We start from the raw sequence: 20,829 nt of genomic DNA on the forward strand, positions 1-20,829 counted from the left end.
TCAATTTGGTAAGAAACTCACAACATAAAGAAGGATAATTTGAGACAATAAAAACATAAAACAGGAAGAGGAAAAGGATGGAAACCATATAGGCAAATGAAGATAAGATGCTATCAGCGGAAAAAGGACTATTTTATCTATGATATGCTTTATACAAACATCATGGTAAGCACAAAACATAAATCTAGAGCAGAGACACAAAGCATAAAAAAAGAGGAAACTGAAAAAATATCATAGAACATCACCAAGCTGAAATAACAGAAACACAGGGAAAAAGAAACAATGGCGATATAGAGCTACCAGAAAACAAAAGATAAAATGGCAGTACTAAGTCCTCATCTCTCAATAATCACCCTAAATATAAAAGGATTGAACTCACCAATCAAAAGGCACAGAGCAGCTAGCTGGATAAAAAATAAGACCCAACTATATGCTGCTTCCAGGAGACCCACATCAGCTCTAAAGACAAACATAGGCTCAAAGAGAGGGTATGGAAGACGATACTACAAGCAAATAGCAGCTGAAAAGAAAGTGGATGTAGCCATACTTATATCAGACAAAACAGACTTCAAGCCAAAAAAGGTAACAAGAGACAAAGATGGACATTATATAATGATAAAGCGGACAATTCATCAAGAAGACATAACAGTTATTAACATACATGCACCTAACACAGTAGCACCAAAATATATAAAGCAATTATTAACAGGACTAAAGGAAGAAACTGACAACAACAACACAATAATAGTTAACCCCATACTTACATCTATGGATAGATCATCCAGACAGAAAGTCAATAAGCAAACAGTGGCCTTAAATGAAACATTAGACCAGATGGATTTTATAAACTTGTACAGAACATTCCATCCAAACGCAGTACAATACACATTCTTCTCAAGTGCAGATGAAACATTCTCAAGGATAGACCATGTACTGGGACACAAAACAAAGCTCAGTAAATTTAAGAAGACTGAAACCATATCAAACATCTCTTCCGAACACAACGGTATGAAACTAAAACTCAACTACAAGAAGAAAACAGGAAAAATCACAAATATGTGGAGACTGAACAACATGCTACTGAACAACTATTGGGTCAACAAAAAAAAATCAAAAAAGAAATTAAAATTATCTAAAGACAAATGAAAATATGGCATACTGAAATCTATGGGATGCAGCAAAAGTGGTACTAAGAGGGAAGTTTATAGCAATACAGGCCTACCTCAAGAAACATGGGAAATCTCAAATAAACAATCTAATCTTGCACACCTAAAGGAACTAGAAAAAGAAGAACAAAGCCCAAAGTCAGTAGAAGGAAGGAAATAATAAAAATCAGAACAGAAATTAAAAAAATAAAATAGAGACTAAAAAGATGATAGAAAAGATCAATGAAACTAAGAGTTGGCTCTTTGAAAAGATAACTTGACAAACCTTTGGAAAGAATCACTAAGAAAAAAGAAGACTCTGATAAATAAACTCAGAAATGAAAGAGGAGAAATAATGAAAGTCACAGAAATGCAAAGGATTACAAGGATTATAAGAGAATAGCTGTACTCCCAACAAACTGGGCAACCTAGAAGAAATGAACAAATTCTTAGAATCATACAAACTTCCAAGGCTGAATCATGAAGAAACAGAAAATCTGGAAAGGCTGACCACTAGTAAGAAGATTGAAAGAGTAATTTAAAAAAAAAACTTCTCCAAAAACAAAAGTCCAGGGCCAGACAGCTTCACAGGTGAATCTTACCAAACATTCAAAGATTTAATATCTATCCTTCTCAAACTCATCCAGAAAGTTGAAGAAAATGGAACACTTCCTAACTCATTTTAAGAGGTCAGCATCATCCTGATACCAAAACCAGACAAAGACAACACAAAAAAAGAAAACTACAGGCCAATATTTCTGATGAACATAAATGCAAAAATCCTCAACAAAATATTAGCAAACTGAACGTGTGTGCTACCTTAAAAGGATCATACACCATGATCAAGTGGGGTTTACTCTAGGGATGCAAGGATGGTTCAACATCCACAAATCAATCAATATGATACACCACACTAACAAAATGAAGGATAAAAATCATATGATCATCTCAGTAGATGCAGAAAAAGCATATGACAAGATTCAACAGCTATTTATGAGAAAAACTCTCAACAAAATGGGTATATGAGGAATATGCCTCAACCTAATAAAGGCCACATATGACAAACAAACCCACAGCTAACATTATACTCAATAGTGGAAAACTGAAAGTTATCCCTCTAAGATCAGGAAGAAGGCAAGGGTGTCCACTCTCACCACTCTTGTTCAATGTCATATTGAAAGTCCTAGCCAGAGAAATTAGGCAAGAAAAAGAAATGAAAGACATCCAAATTGGAAAGGAAGAAGTAAAATTGTCACTGTCTGCAGACAACATAATTTTTATGTATAGAAAATCCCAAAGACTCCACCAAAAAACTACTCAAAATAATGATTAAAGTTGCAGGGTACAAAAACAATATATGAAAATCCACTGCATTCCTATAAACTAACAATAAGCTAGCATAAAGTAAAATTAACAATTCTATTTACAATTGGTACCAAAAAAGGAGTAATTTTAATCAAGAAGGTCAAAGACTCGTACATTGAAAAATATAAGACATTGTTGAAATAAATTGAAGATACAAAGAAACAGAAAGATACTCTGTGTCCTCATTGGATTAAAAGAATTAACATTGTTAAAAAGTCCACATTACCTAAAGCAATCTACAGAGTCAATGCAATCCCTATCAAAATCCCAATGACATTTTTCACAGAAATAGAACAAAAAATTCTAAAATTTATATGGAAGCACAAAAGACCACAAATACCCAAAGCAATCCTGAGAGAAAACAACAAATCTTGAGGTATCACATGCCCTGATTTCGAACTATATTACAAAAGCCATAGTAATCAAAACAGCATGGAATTGGCAGAAAAACAGATACATAGATCAAAAAAGAACAGAATTGAGATCTTAGAAATAAACCCACATATATATGGACAAATAATTTACAACAAAAGAGCAAAGAACATACTACAGAGAAAGGACAGTATCTTCAATAAATGGTGCTGAGAAAACTGGATAGATAGATAAGAAACTAGACCACTGTCTCACACCATACACAAAAATTAACTCAAAATGGATTAAAGACTTGAATGTAAGACCTGAAACCATAAAACTCCTAGAAGAAAACATAGGCAGGATGCTCTTTTTACACCAGTCTTAGCAATATCTTTCTATGTATGTCTCCTCAAGCAAAGGAAACAAAAGCAAAAATAAACAAATAGGATTGCATCAAACTAAAAAAGCTTCTGCACAGCAAAGGAAGCCATCAACAAAACTAAAAGACAACCTACCTGATGGGAGAAGATATTTGCAAATCATATATCCAAGAAGGGATTTGCAAATCATATATCCAATAAGGGGTTAATATCCAAAATATATGAAGAACTCATACAACTCAACAACTCCAAAACACAAAATCTGATTGAAAAGTGGGCAGAAGATCTGAACAGACATTTTTCAAAAAAAGACATACAGATGGCCAACAGGCACATGAAAAGATGTTCAACATCACTAATTATTAGCGAAATGCAAATCAGAACTACAGTGAGATATCACTTCATGCCTGTTAGCATGGCTATTATCAGAAAAGCAAGAAATAACAAGGGTTGGAGAGGATGTGGAGAAAAGGGAACCTTTATACACAGTTGCTGAGAATGTAAGTTGGTGCAGCCACTATGGAAAACAAAATGGAGATTCCTCAAAAAAAATAAGAATAGAATTACCATACAATCCAGCTATTCCACATCTGGTTATTTATGTGAAGAATACAAAAACACTAATTCAAAAGGATATATGCACTCCTATGTTCATCACAGTATGATTTACAATAGCCAAGAGATATGGAAACAACTTAACTGCCCATCAAGAGATGAAGGGATAAAGAAGTTGTGTACATATATACATGCACACACACACAACAGAATACTACCCAGTCATAAAAAAGATAAAATCCTGCCATTCGCAACAGCATGAATGGACCTGTAGGATATTATGCTAAGTGAGACAAGTCTGACAGAGAAAGACAAACACCAAATGAAATCACTCATGTGTGCAATATAAAAAACAAACAAATAAACCAAACCAAACCAAACCAAACCAAACCAAAATGTAGATACAGAGAGCAGAGTAGTGGTTACCAGAGGGAAACAAGGGGGAAGGCAAAATGGACAAAGCGGGTCAACTGCATGATAATGGATTGAAACTCAGTTTGGGGTGCTGAGCACACCGTAGTGTATGCAGAAGTAAAAATATAGTGTTGTACACGTGAAACTCATATGTTATAAACCAACGTTACCTCAATTAAAAAAGCCACATCAGTAAACTTAATAAAGAGGAACTTCTTCAACTTGATAAAGAATATCTACAAAAACCAAGAGCTAACAACATCCTTAATGGTGAGAAACTCAAAGCTTTCCCACTAAGATCAGGAACAAAGCAAGATGTCTTTTCCATCATTCCTTTTCATTATCATACTGGAATAGGAGCTAACGCAAAAAAGAGAAGAAAAGGAAATAAAAGGTACACAGAGTAAGAAGACATAAAACTATCTTTGTTTTCTGATGACACAATTATCTATGTAGAAAATCCAAAAGAATCAATGAAAAACTCCTGGAACTAATCAGTGATTGTAGCAAGGTTGCAGGATACAAGGTTAATATACAAAAGTCAATTGCTTTCCATTATACCAACAATGAACAAGTAGAATTTGAAATTAAAAACATAATGCCATTATATTAACACCCCGCAAAATGAAACAGTTATGTATAAATCCAACAAAATATATACAAGATCTATACGAGGAAAACTACAAAACTCTAATGAACAAAATCAAAGAAGAACCAAATAAATGGAGAGATATTCCATGTTTGTGGACAGTAAGACTGAATATTGTCAAGACGTCAGTTTTTCCTAATGTGATCTATAGGTTCAATGCAATCTCAATCCAAATCCCAACAAGGTATTTTGTGGATACTGGCAGACATTCTAAAGTTTATATGGACAGGCAAAAGACTAAGAATAGCCAACACAATATTGGAGAACAAAGTTAGAAGATTGACACTACTCAACTTAGTTTATAGTGTGGTATTGGTGAAAGAATAGACAAATACATCAATAGAACAAAACAGTGAGTTCAGAAATAGACCCCCACATAAATACAGTTAACTGATCTTTGATGAAGGAGCAAAAGCAATACAATGAAGCAATGATAATCTTTGCACAAATGGTGCTGGAACAGTTGGACATCAACATGCAAAAGAATAAAAATAAGACATGAATCTAGACACAGAACTTTCACCTTTCACAAAAATTAACTCAAAATGGACCACAGACCGAAATGCAAAACACAACGCTATAAAAGTTCTAGATCACCTAGGAGGAAACCTAAGTGACCTTATGTATGGTAATGACTTTTAGATGCAAGACGAAAGGCACACTCCAAGGAAGAAACAATTGATAAGCTGGAGTTTATTAAGTTAAAACTTCTGTTCTGTTAAAGACAATGTTGAGAGTATAAGGAGAAGAGTCATGGACCGGGAATAAATATTTGCAAAAGACACATCTGATAAAGGAATATCATCCAAAATATACAAAAAACTCTTAAAACTCAACAATAAAAAACCAAATCACCCAATTAAAAAATGGTATTTATCCAAAGGAGTTGAAAACTTATACCCACACAAAAACCTGCACATGGATGTTTATAACAGCTTTAGTCATAGTTGCCAAAACTCAGAAACAACCAAGACTTCCTTCAGTAGGTGAAGGGATAAATAAACTGGGATACAGCCAGACAGTGGAATATTATTCTGCATTAAAAAGAAACGAGGGGGTGGGGGAGGAGAGAAACAGGTGAGGGAGATTAAGAGGCACAAACTTCCAGTTAAAAAATAAATGAGCCACGGGTAGGAAATGTACAGTGTGGGGAATACAGCCAATAATTACGTGATATCTTCATATGGTGACAGATGGTAACTAGATTTATCATAGAGATCATTTTGAAATGTATAGAAATATTGAATCACTATGTTGTATACCAGGAATTAATGTAGTGTTGTAGGTCAACTATACTTCAAAAACAAACTCATAGAAAAAGAGATCTGATTTGTGGTTACCAGAGGTGGGAGATGGAAGCAGGGGGAATTGGATGAAGGTGGCCAAAAGGTATAAACTGCCAGTTATAAGATAAATAAGTACTAGGGATGTAATGTACAACATGATAAATATGATAAATATAATTAACACTGATGTATGTTATATATGAAAGTTACTCAAAAGAGTAAATCCTAAGAGTTCTCATCACAAGGAAAAAATATTCTATTTCTTTAATTTTGTATCTATATGAGATGATGGATGTCTATTAAACTTACTGTGGCGTTTCAGGATGTATGTAAGTGAAAACCATTACGCTGTATACACCTTCAATTTACACAGCATTACGTGTCATTTATATCTCAACAAAACTGGAAGAAAAAATAAAAATAAGAAAAAAAAATTAAATATCATCTAGCCATGAAATGGCAAGGCAGAAACATAAATGTATATTATTAAGTGAAAGAAGCCAATCTGAAAAGACTACCTACTATATTATTCCAAATACGACCTTCTGGAAAAGACAAAACTATGGAGACAGTAAAAAAGATCAGTGGTTGCCAGGGGTTGGGGGGAGGGAGGGATGAATAGGCAGAGCACAGAGGATTTTCAGGGCAGTGGAACTCCTCCATATGATACTGTAAGGCTGGACACGTCATTATGCATTTGTCCAAACCCATAGAACGTACAACACCAAGAATAAACTCTAACATAAATTATCGACTTTGGGTGACCGTGTGCCAGTGCAGGTTCATCAGTTGTAACAAATGCACCATCTGGAGGGGATGTTGATAATGGAGGGCGCTGTGCAGGTATGGGGCAGGGGAAGATGGGAAAAGTCTATATTTCTTCTTAATTTGCTGTGAACCTAAAATTGTTCTAAAAAACAAAATCTTTTAAAAAAATCACCTTTGATGGACTTGAGAATGTCCCCGATTACCTGGCGCTGACTGCACATGCCCACAAAGGTACCGTGTGTGTGGACACATATGCATGCAAGCCTATGTGGGAGCATAAACACACCACATGAGGCACAAACACAACAGCCTGTAATGCATCTTTGTGTTGATTGAGACATCGTATGTGCCCTGCATGGAAATCCAACGGCCAGACCCAGACTAAAGCAAATACATCTTTCACTCCAACTGGATCCAGCAGGACGGTCTTCTAGCTGATTCAGGGGCAGGGCTGCCTCGGATGGGGCCTCCACCACCTCCAGAAATTAAACCCTAATGTAGCTACTACTAGAGAATTCAGGCTGGCAAGATGTTTGATAACAAACACTTCCTGGGGTGTTCACGCTAGATGAGACGCCACCTGCAGAGGCTCCATCGACAGTGAGTTATGAGGATAAATAAATAAATACCGGTGCAGTTTCTATGGTTAATAACTGACGAGGCCCCTGCCTGGCGCTTTTCTGCTTCTGCACCACAGAGATCTACAAATGACACAGCAGCCGTGACGCTGGGAGCGGGGTTTGAACTCGAGAGAAGGAAATAAAAGCTGATCTTTGCCACTGTCCTACCAGGCCAAGCAGAATACGTTTATGGGCCTTTCCCACTATGAACCACTTTCCCCCAAAAGTAAGATTTATCGACTTCTCCCAGAACCGATATTGAATTTTTTTTCCTCCAAGCATGTTGCCCCAGAGATTCGTAACTTTGAGGGAGTTGTAAACACACGTGAGAATATGATAAAAGCAAAGAATCCACTTTCTGCCCTGGATCTCAGGGGTTCAGGGACCCCGGATTGTGTACCGTGGCCTCAACTGCAGATGTCAGGGGTCAGTGTGTGGGCGTCGGGAATCCCCATCTGCCTCACTGTGTGCGATGGGCCCGGCCCTCCACAGGATGCTCTTAGGGTTGGATGTGAGCCCTTGACCTTGAGCCCCAGACAACAGTGCCCACAGAAGGCCCAAGAGGGGTGGCTTTACCTGGGTTTGCAAACAGTCAGTGCACTCCTTCCTGAGCACAGCCTGGTGGGATCCTGGGCATGTTAACAACAGCAGAGTTTCTAGAATGAGTTCCACCCTCCCTCTTCCTGTCACCACAGTCGAACACCAAGTTCAATTAAGGACGCCGGTTTGAGAAGACAAATAACAAGAGACTCAGGTTTGCCCCACGTCCTGGGAGAAACCTCGGAGGTGGCGAAACGGCTGATCTGCCACGTGAGGCTACAGACACCATCTCCTTTCATCCCGACACCCCATCATTCACTGATATTTATTGTGTGCGTAGGGACTGGCAGAGGAGTCACTTGTTTATGCCTGCCGGCTTCCTGGAGGAAGCGGTGTTTTAAACCCCGTGGAGCCGCACACACCTCCTGCGTGGTGAGCATGGGAGCCCTGTGGTCAGGGCGTGTAAGAAGCAGGGAGGGTGCGTGGCTGGGTCCCAGGGGGCGTGGAGAGGAGACAAGCCCGGGGGACAGGGACAGGCCACGCAGGTCCTGGTGAGGTCAGGGCGTTAAACCCCTCGGAAGCCACTGGAGGGATGTGAGCAAGGGGTGACGTTCCCTGACGTCTGCCTGTGTGGAGGGGCTAGAACAGAGGTGATGGCGCAGGCAGGGAGCCTCGGGGGAGGTTGAGCGCAGCAGAGGAGGACTGGTCCGATGTCTTCAAGGGGGAGCCATTTGCGTGTCAGGTGCGAAGTCCAGAGAGCGGCAAGGTGGCCCCAGGCCACGGAAGGTCAGAGGCCCTGCTCACAGGGACAGGGAACGGTCTGGGTTTGGAGGCAAAGGTCAAGAGCTCAGATCCAAAGATGTCAGGTCAGCCACACCTCCGAGACCCCAGGGGGACGCGCTGAGTGAACAGGGCAACCCCTCGGAGCTCGGGCCACGTGGGCTGGAGGACCTGTCGGACTGGCAGATGGTATTTAAAGCCACTCATCCCGCAGCTACTCACTGACTCCTACTTAGAACCAGGCACATGGGGACGAGGGGGCACCAGCCCACGTGGGACAGTAGTCAAACACATACATTAGGTAATCAGTAGTAATCGAATAATTGATAGACTTGTGGGGAGACAGACAACAGTCAGATAAGGACAAAAATCAGGGTAAAATTGCAACTGTGTCAAGCTCTGAAGGAAGGTTCACAGTGTTGTCATCAGAGCAGGGGAGGAGAAGGTTTGACCTGATCAGTGAGGGGTCGGGGGGGTGACGCAGGCGGGGACCCGCTCAGGCCGCAGGGACAGTACCCCGGCTCCTTCCCTCGGCAGGTCTCGTCTGAGGCACGTGGAATGGTCCCACTGCTGAGGACCCGGGCACGGGGTTGGGGGTAAAAAAGGTCCCAGGGGCCACCTTGGCTCAACGAGAAAAGGAACATGCTACACCATCAGGGGTGACCGTGTTGGGCAGAACCCCGAAGATTGGTGCACCTGGAACCTGGGAATGTGACCTTATTTGGAAAAAAAAAAAGATGTAATCTGCTTTTGCAGATGTAATTAAGGTAGGGATCTCAAAATGAGGAGATCATCCCAGATTATCCAGATGGGCCCTAACACCAATGACGAGTGTCCTTATAAGAGAAGGAGAGGACACGGAAGAGCTGACGTGAAGACGGAGGCAGAGATCAGAGCGAAGCGGCCACAAGGCAAGGACCCCTGGAGCCCCCAGCAGCTGGAAGAGGCAGGAAGGCCCCTCGCCTAGAGCCAGAGGGAGTGCGGTCCAGCAAGCAGAAGCCAGGGAGGCTCCAGACACCCGACACGGCCCAGGGCAGCACCACCACAGAGAACCGTCCAGCCCCCAAAGTCACTGGTGCCGAGGCTGAGGGACCTGCTCCAGCCCTGATCCCTGTCTACGCCAGCCATTCTCGGATGTGTCCCACGTCACCCCATCCGGCAGGATGCTGACGGGTGTTTAAGGGAAAGGGTCCCAGGGCCAGATAACTTTGGGAAACATCACAAGCTTCAGCCTCTCCTCAGATGTCCAGGGCTCTATGGCTGTGAGTTTCTGCCACGAAGACCCCAGTTCGACAATCTATCAGCCTCTTCCAACCTCATGGGTGCCGTGTCACCCCGCATGTACCACGGCACACGCTCCCGAAGTGCTTCACTAGACCAGCATGGAAAAGGCCCGGAGGTATGCAAGGTCACAGGAGGGGGTGACAGCCAAGGCCAGTGTCCAGCCCTGGGCTCCTGGTCTGTCCACCTGGTCACGGTTCCCCCTGCCTGTACCCACTTAGTACCAGCCAGCTCAGGTTCAATGCCAGCCCCTTCCCGACTCTCGACCAGGTCCCCAGTGGCTCCACCCAGAGCTCTGCTTGTGGCAGTGATGGTCACCATGAGATCCTTTCAGGAAGAACAACAACCCCTCAATTAGGAACAATAATCCTCCCCAAAGGCCTTACAGCCATGTCCACCCTTGACTCTCCTACAAGAGACAAAGCTCAGCACAGCCTGCACCAGGACTGAGCACCGTTTTACCTTCATCATGAGGGGTCTACAGTGCGCTGTCTCTCTGAGCCCCCAGATCTTCAAGGGTAAGACAGAGCAAATACTCTGACCTTCAGAACATGTTGTGAGGACAGACACAGACCTCCAAGGGCCTCGTGAACATGTGGTCCTGAACAAACAGATGCTGCCGGGCTTATAGTATTTCTGAGATGACCGCTGGCATCAGCTCCTCTATCCTTCTCTCCCTCCCACTTCCATCTCATCTCGCTTTCCTATTAACATTTTCTGCTACATTTTCCAAACGCTGGCCATCCGAGTGCCACCGACATCACCTCCTGCCGTATCATGCCAAGCAGTGATGCGCTCAGTCACTTACTGAGCCACTTTTGTTTTTCTAATACACGTGAAAATGAATATGCAACTGGCAAAATAAAACAAACTCACTCAGGTCCCTCCGAACTGTGCCCTGAGCCTGCCCGCAGGCAGCCTGCTCATGAAACAAGGAGAGGGGGTATCTCTCTCCATCACTCCCCTGCCCCCTCTGTGCTGGCGGCAGAAGTGCCCCCTCGAAGGCGGGCTTGGGTGCGTGCCTCTGGTGGGAGGTTCCCACCCCGCGGGATCCACCCTCCGCTCACCAGAGATGATGGAGTCATTCAGGGCCTCTTCGTCTTGATACAAAAGCAGGTCATCCTTGAGTTCGGAGTTCATGATCAAGTTCTCCTTGTTCTCCTCGGACTCCTTAGCCACGGTCCACTTGCCGTCCGAGGCTCCATCAAAGCTCCAAGCCTCCTCCCGCTCCTTGCCCCGCTCCACACTGCACGTCCTCGACAGCCGGACGTCCACGCGCTTCTTCGGGGACCCCTTACTGTCCCTGCCTTGGAAACTGAACCAGAAAGGCAGTTCGTGTTATACGTTGTCCGGCTTCACCTGGAAACCCTGCAAAGTCGACTTGAAGACTTACAATGGGCGTTGCAAAGATGACCCCCAAGTATGTGCAGCCGATACACAGGACAAGAAGCGCCAGAGGCACACATGGCTTTGAGCCCAAGGCAAATGGCTGCTGGGAACGTGCTGTTCTGAATGTCACAGACATGCATGTAATAAAACCCGCCAAGACTTAGAGCAGCAAACACTCAGATCAAGGATTTCCTCAGAACTGAGCAGGGCATTTTAGCTGTCCAATATTTCTGCCAAGCCACACGCGTATCCCATTGTCTGGTTTGCCCTTCGATGACTCACTTGTCCTCAGTCTACGAGGCATATGAGACCAAGAATAAGAGCCAGCTTCCGAGCAGGCTTACTTGTGATCTTGCCTGATGAAAACGGGAAGCCGTCAGAGTCCCGGGACAATGTAACGGCTACTTCTCCCTCTCGATTCTCCCCCGGGATGCTCCCACCCAACCCTGGATCCCTGGATCCTCCGGAGGAAACACAGGGACTCTGTGGCTGGTCCCCACGGTGCACATCACCCACTTGACCCCTCCTGGAAAGTGGCAACTGAGACCGGCTACAGACCAGCTGCACAGCCCGGTGCAAAATGAAAACATGAGCTCCTTGCTCAAAAGCTAGGAATTCCAAGACGGTGACAGCAGAGCACTGAGTCCAACCCGGAGCCCGCCCCCCGTAACTGCCCCCCATAAGGTTGGCCGCAGATGGGGATGTGGGCACACAGGTCCCCCTGCCAGGGGAGGGGCCTCACCTGTCCTGGCGGTGCTTGGTGGCCAGCGCCCTGTGCAGCTCCTCGATGACTCGGCTGGGGGGCAGCGGCCGGTGGACGGTGGTGAGATGTGGGGATCCCGTGGGCGTGGAAAGCTGGCCTCGGAGAGGAGGGTCAGTACTCTTCCCACCAGAGCCTTGGAAGAGCGTGGTCTGGCCTGGGGCGTGAGAAGAACCAACAGGAAGATAAGCCTTTGGGGTCAGGGAAGTGGGGCTCTGCTAAAACACAGGAGCCCGTGAGCAGAGAGGACGCAGGGCTCCCGGCCAGGTGAACCCACTCGTACCAGATGCTGCAGCATGTCGCTTCACCCCCAAAGCCGGAGACGAGCTTTGTCCCTGACCACTCCATCCTGCATCCCTGAGCTGAGCAGACAGCAGTGCCCACAGGCCCCCTGCAAGGTCTCAGGCACCGAAAGCCTCCTTCCCGTTTCTCTACTACAAACTCCTGAAGCCACACTTCCTTTTGCGGAATGTGGAAGAACTCCCCAAGCTCTACAGCCATCGCTCATCCTGGACCACCACCACGGCCCCCTCTGCTTCCCCACATTATCCGTTCACGTCCGCCGCCAAGCCTGCACCTCACCGGAGGGGGCCTTCTAATCACAGCTCTCCCATTCTCCTGGGGACGAGATGTAGGCCTGATGACGGCAAGTCCCAGGGCCCCGAAGGCTGCCCGTTAAACATATTTTATATATTTTTTCCTTTTTTGGAATAGAAGTATAGTTGGTTTACAATGTTGTGTTAGTCTCAGCTGCACAGTAAAAGTGATTCAGATAGATATAGATATATAATATGTTTAACACTTAAACATATTTTGATATGTTTAAAATGTTGGCAACACATTTTTAAAATATTAAACACCACGCAGACCCAGCAAAGCAAGTCTGTGTGTGGGATTTGGGTGCAGGTGGCTCCCTGACACCTGGGGGAGGGTGGGCTGGGGGCCGCTGTGGCTATCTCAGCCCAGCGAGCACCCGGGGTGGGTGGGGAGCGCTCGGTGTGTAGCCTCGGCCCCCCTGTGCCCCAGTTAAGCCCAGGTGAAGGGCCTTTCGCCTCCTCTGCTGCCACCTAGTGGCCAAGTGCTGAAGCAACTATTTCCCCCTAAAGGAAATTAAGACCAAGTCGCCAACATGCAGTCTCAGCTGTAAGAGATCCAGGCCACAGCTCGTAACCCTTCTGCCCCCTCCCGCTCCTAATCCAGTCCCCAGACTCCTCGGTGACTTGTCAGAAAAGGTCTCCGAAGTTCAGGAGCTCCTCGCCCCTGAGGGGCTGGGGGCAGTCAAAGGAGCTGACCCAGGACTTGGGACATGGGGAGAGATGAGGGCTCACGGGGGATGAAACAGGCTGAGGTCTGATCCTGTCTAAGCACAACGGGGACAGAGAGTCCCTGAACTAATTATACAGGAGCCAGAAGAAAGCGGGGTGGATGGTGCCTTATCCAGTGGATTTCCAACTGTCTCCCGTTTCAATGGATGGAAAGGGGATTATCACACAGACTGTAACAAGATGCAGATTATGTGCCTCAAAACTTTAGTCTGTGTGGCCATGTCACCCAAGGACTGAACACTCTGACTGATACCCAGAGATGGAGAAAGAGGCAGAAAGCAGACAAAGGGGTCAGATCGTCTGACTGTTCCTTCGATCACGGTTACCCACACTCGCTGAGCACCAGCTGTATGCAGGCGCTGGGATCTGGGGGTGATGGCAGAGTTCCCTCAACTGTAAAGCGGGGACACGTTCCCTCCCCAGAGGGGCTGGCCTCCTTGCAGTGCCTGGGGGTGGGCAGCTCCTGACAAGTGGTGAGCAGTCGTGTGACAGGTGGTGGCCAAGAATTAGAGCCAAGCTGCTGAAATCTGCTATCCACTCTCATCTTCATGACCCCGCCCCTCAGAGGCAGCACGCAAGGATTTACTCTTAGAAACAATCGCCTCTTTGTGAAAGGCCTGCTTTCCCCCTGAGACCTGCAGTGTCTCCTGTTTCCAGCAGGGACGGGACAAGAAATACCCAAACTTGAAAAGACAACGCCCCTACTTCCCGGGACCCTTCAGCCAGCGTGGCCAAAGCTACAGAAGGCGATGCCTTTGCGGGCCTCTGCTCAGCCGTGCTCCCCTCTCTGACCACCAGCCTACAGTCCAGTGTGGATTCCTGGCTCTGCCTTGCTGGACGGAGCTCTCACGGAGATGAGTAGAGATCATGAGACAGACAGAGAGACAGAGGAAGGGGAGATGGGGAGATGGGGAGCGGGAGGGAGGGAGAGAAAAGAGGGGATGAGAGGGAGGGAGAGAGGAGGTAAGGAGAAGGAGACAGACAGACAGACAGACACTGACTTAGAAGCAGAAAGAGAAGGACAGTCAGACACCTGAATATCCAGACAGAAAGACAAAGCCGCCATCCTGGGGGCTGTGGCTACGTCTCCTGCATTCACCTTCTGGAAGAAACCTTTGAACGCTGCCCCACACGTGTTTGAGGGAGCCCAAGCTGTCTTCTCCTGACAACCAGAGCTCCTCCTTGCTAAGAACCGCCCTCCTGTCTCCAGCTCTGCTCCCCTGGACCTGCCCAGAGCCCCAGAGCATCGCAGAAGCAAAGGGTGAGAACCAGCCCACAGTGGGAGCCCAATCAGGACGGGTCGGAGGCATGGATGGATGAATGGAAGGAAAAAGGAAGCAAGGTGGATGGGTGGATGCACGTAGGCCCACCTGTGACACTTCTCGTGGTTCTGGAGCCTGCCTTGGGCGGTGGGGTGGGCAGCAGCGGGGGGCTGGGGAGCTGGCCCACGGATCTCTCCAGGGGTCTGGGAGGACTGTCCAGGGAGTCGGACCCAGCTAAGGCTTGAGAGGGCTCGTCCGTGGTAGGTGGGAGGCTGCCAGCAGCACCTGCTTCTTCATCTCTGGATGCTGACGACATCTTGGCTGGTTCAAAAGCAAAACAGAGAATTCACAAACCACAGTTCCTCTGGCTGGGGTGGGTGTGAAGACAGCAAGGGAGCTTCGGCTGGGTGGGCTTCTTATCACGGAGCAGGGTACAGAGGGGTCACCTCTCATAGACATTTGACTCCCCGTGAGTTCTACTATCAACAGAAACATCAGAAGCAGAGAGGAGGAGGAGGAGGAGGGAGGGGGGAGGGAGGGAAATAACTTCAAGAGCGCGGGTGATTCTGTCCCTTTTTCCACTCAGTAGGTAGTACTAAAGCTCCCACCTCACCTGGGGCTGCTGGTCACAAACACAGGCTTTGGAATCAGATGCCAGTTGGCCCCGGTACTTACTCTGTGACCTTGGATGAGTTCCTGATCTCCTGTGTCTCCATTTACCCGTGGATGACATCGGACTAACAGCAAGAGTCCCTCACAGGATTGTGAGATTTAATCAAGAAGCGACAATGAGACGTGTGCCTGGCACGCTGCAGACCCTCAGATTCCGCAGTGACTGATTTTACACGCCTGGTCAACAACAGTCCTGCCCCTGAGTGAGGGCTGCGAGCTGAGTGGCAGGGGAACAGCAGGGAGCTTCAGCTCTGAGAAAGGGTCAGCCCGTCCACGGCCCCCCTCCCCTCCTGAAGCACTGCTCCCCCCTCCCCTGGCCTGTCCACCCCTGGGCTTTCTCCCAACCCGTCAGCCTCTCCTTTCCCCCTTCTCTCTTTATCCAGCTCGAGTTCCACCATCCATCACTCAGGAACCATCTCACCAGCACCCCCAAGCCCTCTGCCTCCCTTCCTTTGCATTCAGCTAACTGGGAGCACCCCACCTCTGGGTGACCCTCCATCTGCCGGCTCCCGTCCCTGTGGAGTGCTGTGGAAGACAGACAGCGACACAGACGTCCCAGTCCTGGCCATCTCAGGACCACCACCCTCAGGGCCCTTGGCTCTGCCCCAGCAGGCGGGCACGCTGCTTCAGACCTTCTCTGTCTCTCTCCTACCTGCAGCTTCTCACTCCCTCCTCCTGTGTGGCCTCACCTCCAGCTTTACAGGGGAAAATGAGCCCATCAGACCAGGGGCTGGGGGCAGCGGGGGGAGCTTAAACCCAAACCGACCATCCCCGACACACCCTTCCTTCTTCCCTGACACAAGAAGAGAGGCGGCCTCCCATCCCCACTTCAGGACCCCAGCCCCCCTGCCCGCTCAGAGCACACACCCCAGGTGCCCCGCCCCACATCGTCTAATTTCATCTTTGCAGCCACCTAAGGGGGAAGATCCTAATACCCTCTGGGAACAGCCTGACAGAGCTGGCCCCAAAGTCACCGTGTGGGATTCATCCATCAGTCAGGGAACGCTTCTGGAGGTGGCACTGTCCGTGGTGCTGACCGAGGCAGGCTTGATCACTGCCCTCACAAAGCTTCAGTGAAACTCTAGAAAGGACCACTGCATGTCCCAGGCATCCCACTGGCTATCACCATTTCTGTCCTTTTGGCGTCCCTGTTGGAAGTTGAAGACCTCTCAGGCCAGGCCTTTTCCCTGTGAAGCTCATGGAAATGCAGTCTTTGCCTCAGAAGGGCTGGCCCTCCCAAATCCTGATAAGCAAGATCTGAGAAAAGAAACGTCCCCTTCCCACCCACTGCAGAAGACAGAGTCAGGTTTGTATCATGGGGTTAGTCTGAGCTGAGAACAGCCACTACAGAATGCTCCTTACCTTATGCCCTGCACGGATACCCATGTGAAAACACTATGGTTTTATTTTATTATTATTATTGACAATAATAACAAAACTGTCCTCAAAAGTATTATTTTTTCATAGGCGTTTTTTTTAAAGACTCCTAGACTTCAAGACTATTGTTATGTCCCATGACCTGTGACCTGCAACTTCTAAGAGTCTACAATTCTGATTGTTTTAGTTAATAAGTTTTGCAAAAATAACATTAAAATAAACATTTTGTGCTTCTAGGTAAAAACAGTTGTGTGCTTTCCTCGGTAAGCCATAGGTGAGTGTGGAAAGGTCCCTTTTCTCCATGTGGGCACTGGTCCTATGACTTTGCTGGGCCTCCTGGCTTGTGTGAATCAGAGCAGGGCAGTGGACCCTGATCCTGGGGAGGCCATGCTCCCGGGCCCTCAGTGGCCAAGCTTGCAGCCGGAAGCACCAGCTGAGGGGCCGGAGTGAGCTTGAGTAGCCACTCGGTCCAGGCTTGGGTTCTATCCTCTAGGCATCCAGCGTGTTCCCAATGTCATGGTTTTGGGGGAGACAGGTGGCACAGGAATGGCTCACCTGACCTCAAGCTCACCACACCAGTCTCCCACATCCATCCTTTGCCTCTGTTGTGACTGACTCATTTCCAGAGGAGTGACCTTGGTCTCCACCTCTCTGAGCCTCAGTTCCCTCATCTGTACAAACATCTGTATAAAACACCCTCTCCTGCCCACTGCAAGGGAGGGAGACTTCCATGAGGTCACGGAGGGGACGTCTGAAGCTATTCAGCACTTTGGACAATCATGGGCCACACTGCCAGGGATCAAAGCATTATTTTGGAACGTGGATGAGTTTTCCTCTCATTCTAGGTCAGGGGTTCTCAACTTCGGCAGTATTGACATTTGGGGCCAGATAATTCTTTGCCTGTAAAATGTCTAGCAGCAGCCCTGGGTCTCTCTGCCAGATGCCAGAGTGACGACCAAAACTATCTTCAGACACTGCCCAACGTCCCCTGGAGGGTGGGATGCCCATGGTTGAGAGCCCCTGCTGGAGGCAGACACTACTTAGATCTCTAAGGAGATGCTCTGGTGGTGTCTCTTGGCGAGGGAGGCCTGTGGCGAGACCCACAGCTGTGACGTGCTCTCCTGGGTCCTGCCGTCACGGAAACCCCGACCGGCCAGTTGCTCCCTCTGGGCCTTGGTCTCCCCGCACGGACCTGGGAGTCTGGACAAGGTGGGCGTGTTTGAACTGGGCTCCATGGGTCCCCCTTGGGAGGGCTGCCAGGAGAAGCGTTAACAAGGAGACGGCCCTGGGTCAGGGTCCCCACACCCGCGTTGGCCGGAGCAGGTCCCCGCGGCCCTGTCTCAGCACAGTCCTCCCACGTCTACCCACCCCTGCACCTCCTCCGCGGCTTCTGGACACCTCGCCCCCTGGTTCCCTCCTGCCGCTCTGGTTGCACCTGCTCAGCCCCTCTCTCAGGCTCCCCCTGCGCTGCCCCAGGACCCAGCCCTTGGTCCTCTTCCCCATTAACCCACTCTCTCATCTAATTCTCTCCTCCAGTCCTCTGGCTTCAAATCCATCTCATCTCTGTCAACCCCCTTGACCCTTTCTCGGAGCTCCAGACTCATCCGTTATCGGCCACATTGACACCTCCATCTGGAGGTCAAATAGTCAAAATGAATCATACGCAAACCCATCTCTTGATTTCCCAGGAGAAACCCCTCCCCAGTGCCTCTTCTCTCTCACTCATCCATCCATCCATCCACCCATCCATCCATCCATCCATCCATCCATCCCACAAGTGTCCTTGAACAGTTATGGGGCCCAGGTACCCTCCTGGGAGCTGTGGACATGGCACTGACCAAGACAGAGCCCCACCTTCACCAGACTCGGTACACGCTGCCCCCACCCCCCAAGCTGTCCAGCCAGACTGGACACAATGCTCAATCCCTCTCCTGTCCTCTCCACCTCATACCCACCCCTCGTATCTAATTCATGAATACATCCTGGGCACTCTACTTCCAAAATATTTCTCGGAAATATTGTCCTCCCAGTGTCAGCTGCCACAGCCTCTGCCTGGACCTCAGCAATGACTTGCAAGCTCCTTCCCTTCCACGCATGGCACCCCAAACCCATTCTCTAAATGAGGGTCAGCAAACTTTTTCTGTAAAGGGCTTTGGCTTTGTAGGTTACAAGGTCTCTGTTGGTGCAGAAAACTCTGCAAGGGCTGATTGACCCAAACAGCAAACTCCCCTGGCTGTGCACCCACGTGGACGTGTGGCCGCCCCTCACCCTCAGTGCCACCCGACAGACCTTTCTCAGATGACAGAAATGCCTCCTCCTTGTCTGCTACAGTGAGCAGCTGACAAGCGGCCGGTGCAACGGGGAAGATGGATTTTTTTATTTTCTTTCGTTTTAATTCATTTAAATAGCCACGCAGCTAGTGGACAGGGCAGCTCTGGATTTCTGGGAGCGAGTCAGTGGTCACAGCCCTTCAACCAGAGAGGTCGCAGGGTAAGATTCTAACAGCCCCAGGGAGGTCCCCCTCCCCCCACTAGCCCAAGATGCAGTGGGTCCCCCGCCCTCCGCTCTGAGGGCCCCGGGACCCGGCACACCAGGAACTCACCCCAAACACCCTCCTCCGATGTCTCTCCGCAAAACTCATCACACACTGACCCCCTCACACCCTGCCTGTCTGAGGGATCCTCGGTCTGGGAAACCGGTGTCTCAGCGTCTCCTTTGCCAAGCTACATCTTCCTGCGCATCTCACGCGAGTGTGCAGCTACCATTGTATTTCGGAATCTTGTCAAAACTGAAACGTTAACATCTGTTAAAGTCTCAAGTGTTATATCAAAAAAAATTTTTTTTTAAATGTAGAAGCCGACATCAGCTTTGCACGTTCCCCGCGTTTGGAATCCCTCCCTTGGGGTTGTCGCTGTCTGGCCCTGACCAGCAGAGGTCGCTTCTCACCAGCTGAGCTCCCAGCCAAGGCCCTTCTGCCTGGGGCGTGCTGCGGGGTGGCGGGCTTGCTTTATACCCAGTTTTCACCCACTGGAGACATTCTGAGACCGAGAGAGACCAGCCTGAGAGGAGGGACCTAGAGAGCTGGGGGGACAGCCGCCGTGGTCAGTTTCACGGAACCCCAGTGACACCCGGCATGTTCTCCGTCACGGCTTGGACAGCTGGCCCTGGGCAAAGAGACTGGCCAACTCCTGGAAAGAGGTTCCACAGCTCAGGGCCCAGCAGCTGCCAAAAGTTGAGTCCCAGGTGTCAGTGGGACCAGCACAGGCCCTGGACATCGATGAAGTGCGGCCACCAGCTGGGAGGCAGGTGCAGGGAGGGGGCCATCTCTGCCTGGTACCCGGGCTCACAGTGCCAGCACACGAGCTGGTCGTATAGACAAAGACAGGCTGGGTCTGACCTGTAGCCTGCAATTTGCCAACCCTCTTCTAGACTGCAGAAACAACCCACATTTCAGAAGCAGAGCAAAGCTTGGCCCTAGTTTGGGCTGTAGAGTGTTATAGTTAACAGCATGTCTGCGGATCAACCCCCAGCTTTACCACTTATGTGCTCTGTGGCCTCGGGCAAGTGACTTAACCTCTCTGGGCCACTGCTTTCTATTCTAAAAGCAAAAACAAAAAATGGGGCTAAGATAATACAGCACACACAGAACATGCTGAGTGCCACTTTTCCTTTTAATTAGTGCACTCTTGGGCACGCCAGAGCTCAGCCCCCGCACGACAGAAACACTGAACGGGATCCTGTCCCACTTAACACTGAAACAAGGGGTTCTCCTGGGCTATTTTTAGGGGCTGCCCTGTGGCTGACACAGCATGCTCCAAACAAAACCAGGAATCACCCCAAACACAAAAGTCCAAAGTCAACCCAAATCACTAAACCCAAACTGAGGATCAAAGAAAACCACGGTCAG

The 20,829-nt window shown here is 48.2% G+C and overlaps 1 protein-coding gene across 5 annotated transcripts in view; it reads right to left on the bottom strand.

Annotated features, from left to right (window-relative positions):
* PHACTR3 (phosphatase and actin regulator 3) overlaps positions 1–20,829 on the bottom strand; it is a 224,610-nt gene that overhangs the window by 56,695 nt on the left and 147,086 nt on the right. For 4 of the 5 annotated variants that reach the window (XM_036824252.1, XM_036824249.1, XM_036824248.1 and 1 more), the window contains 3 exons: positions 14,982–15,194; positions 12,269–12,443; positions 11,205–11,452 (listed from right to left, as the gene is read on the bottom strand). In XM_036824252.1, coding sequence (XP_036680147.1) covers positions 11,205–11,452; positions 12,269–12,443; positions 14,982–15,194 — 636 coding nt within the window. The remainder of the gene's footprint in view (positions 1–11,204; positions 11,453–12,268; positions 12,444–14,981; positions 15,195–20,829) is intronic. The other variant, XM_036824251.1, reaches the window with a different exon arrangement.

Source organism: Balaenoptera musculus, chromosome 15 (genome assembly GCF_009873245.2).
Source record: "Balaenoptera musculus isolate JJ_BM4_2016_0621 chromosome 15, mBalMus1.pri.v3, whole genome shotgun sequence".
NCBI lineage: Eukaryota > Metazoa > Chordata > Mammalia > Artiodactyla > Balaenopteridae > Balaenoptera > Balaenoptera musculus.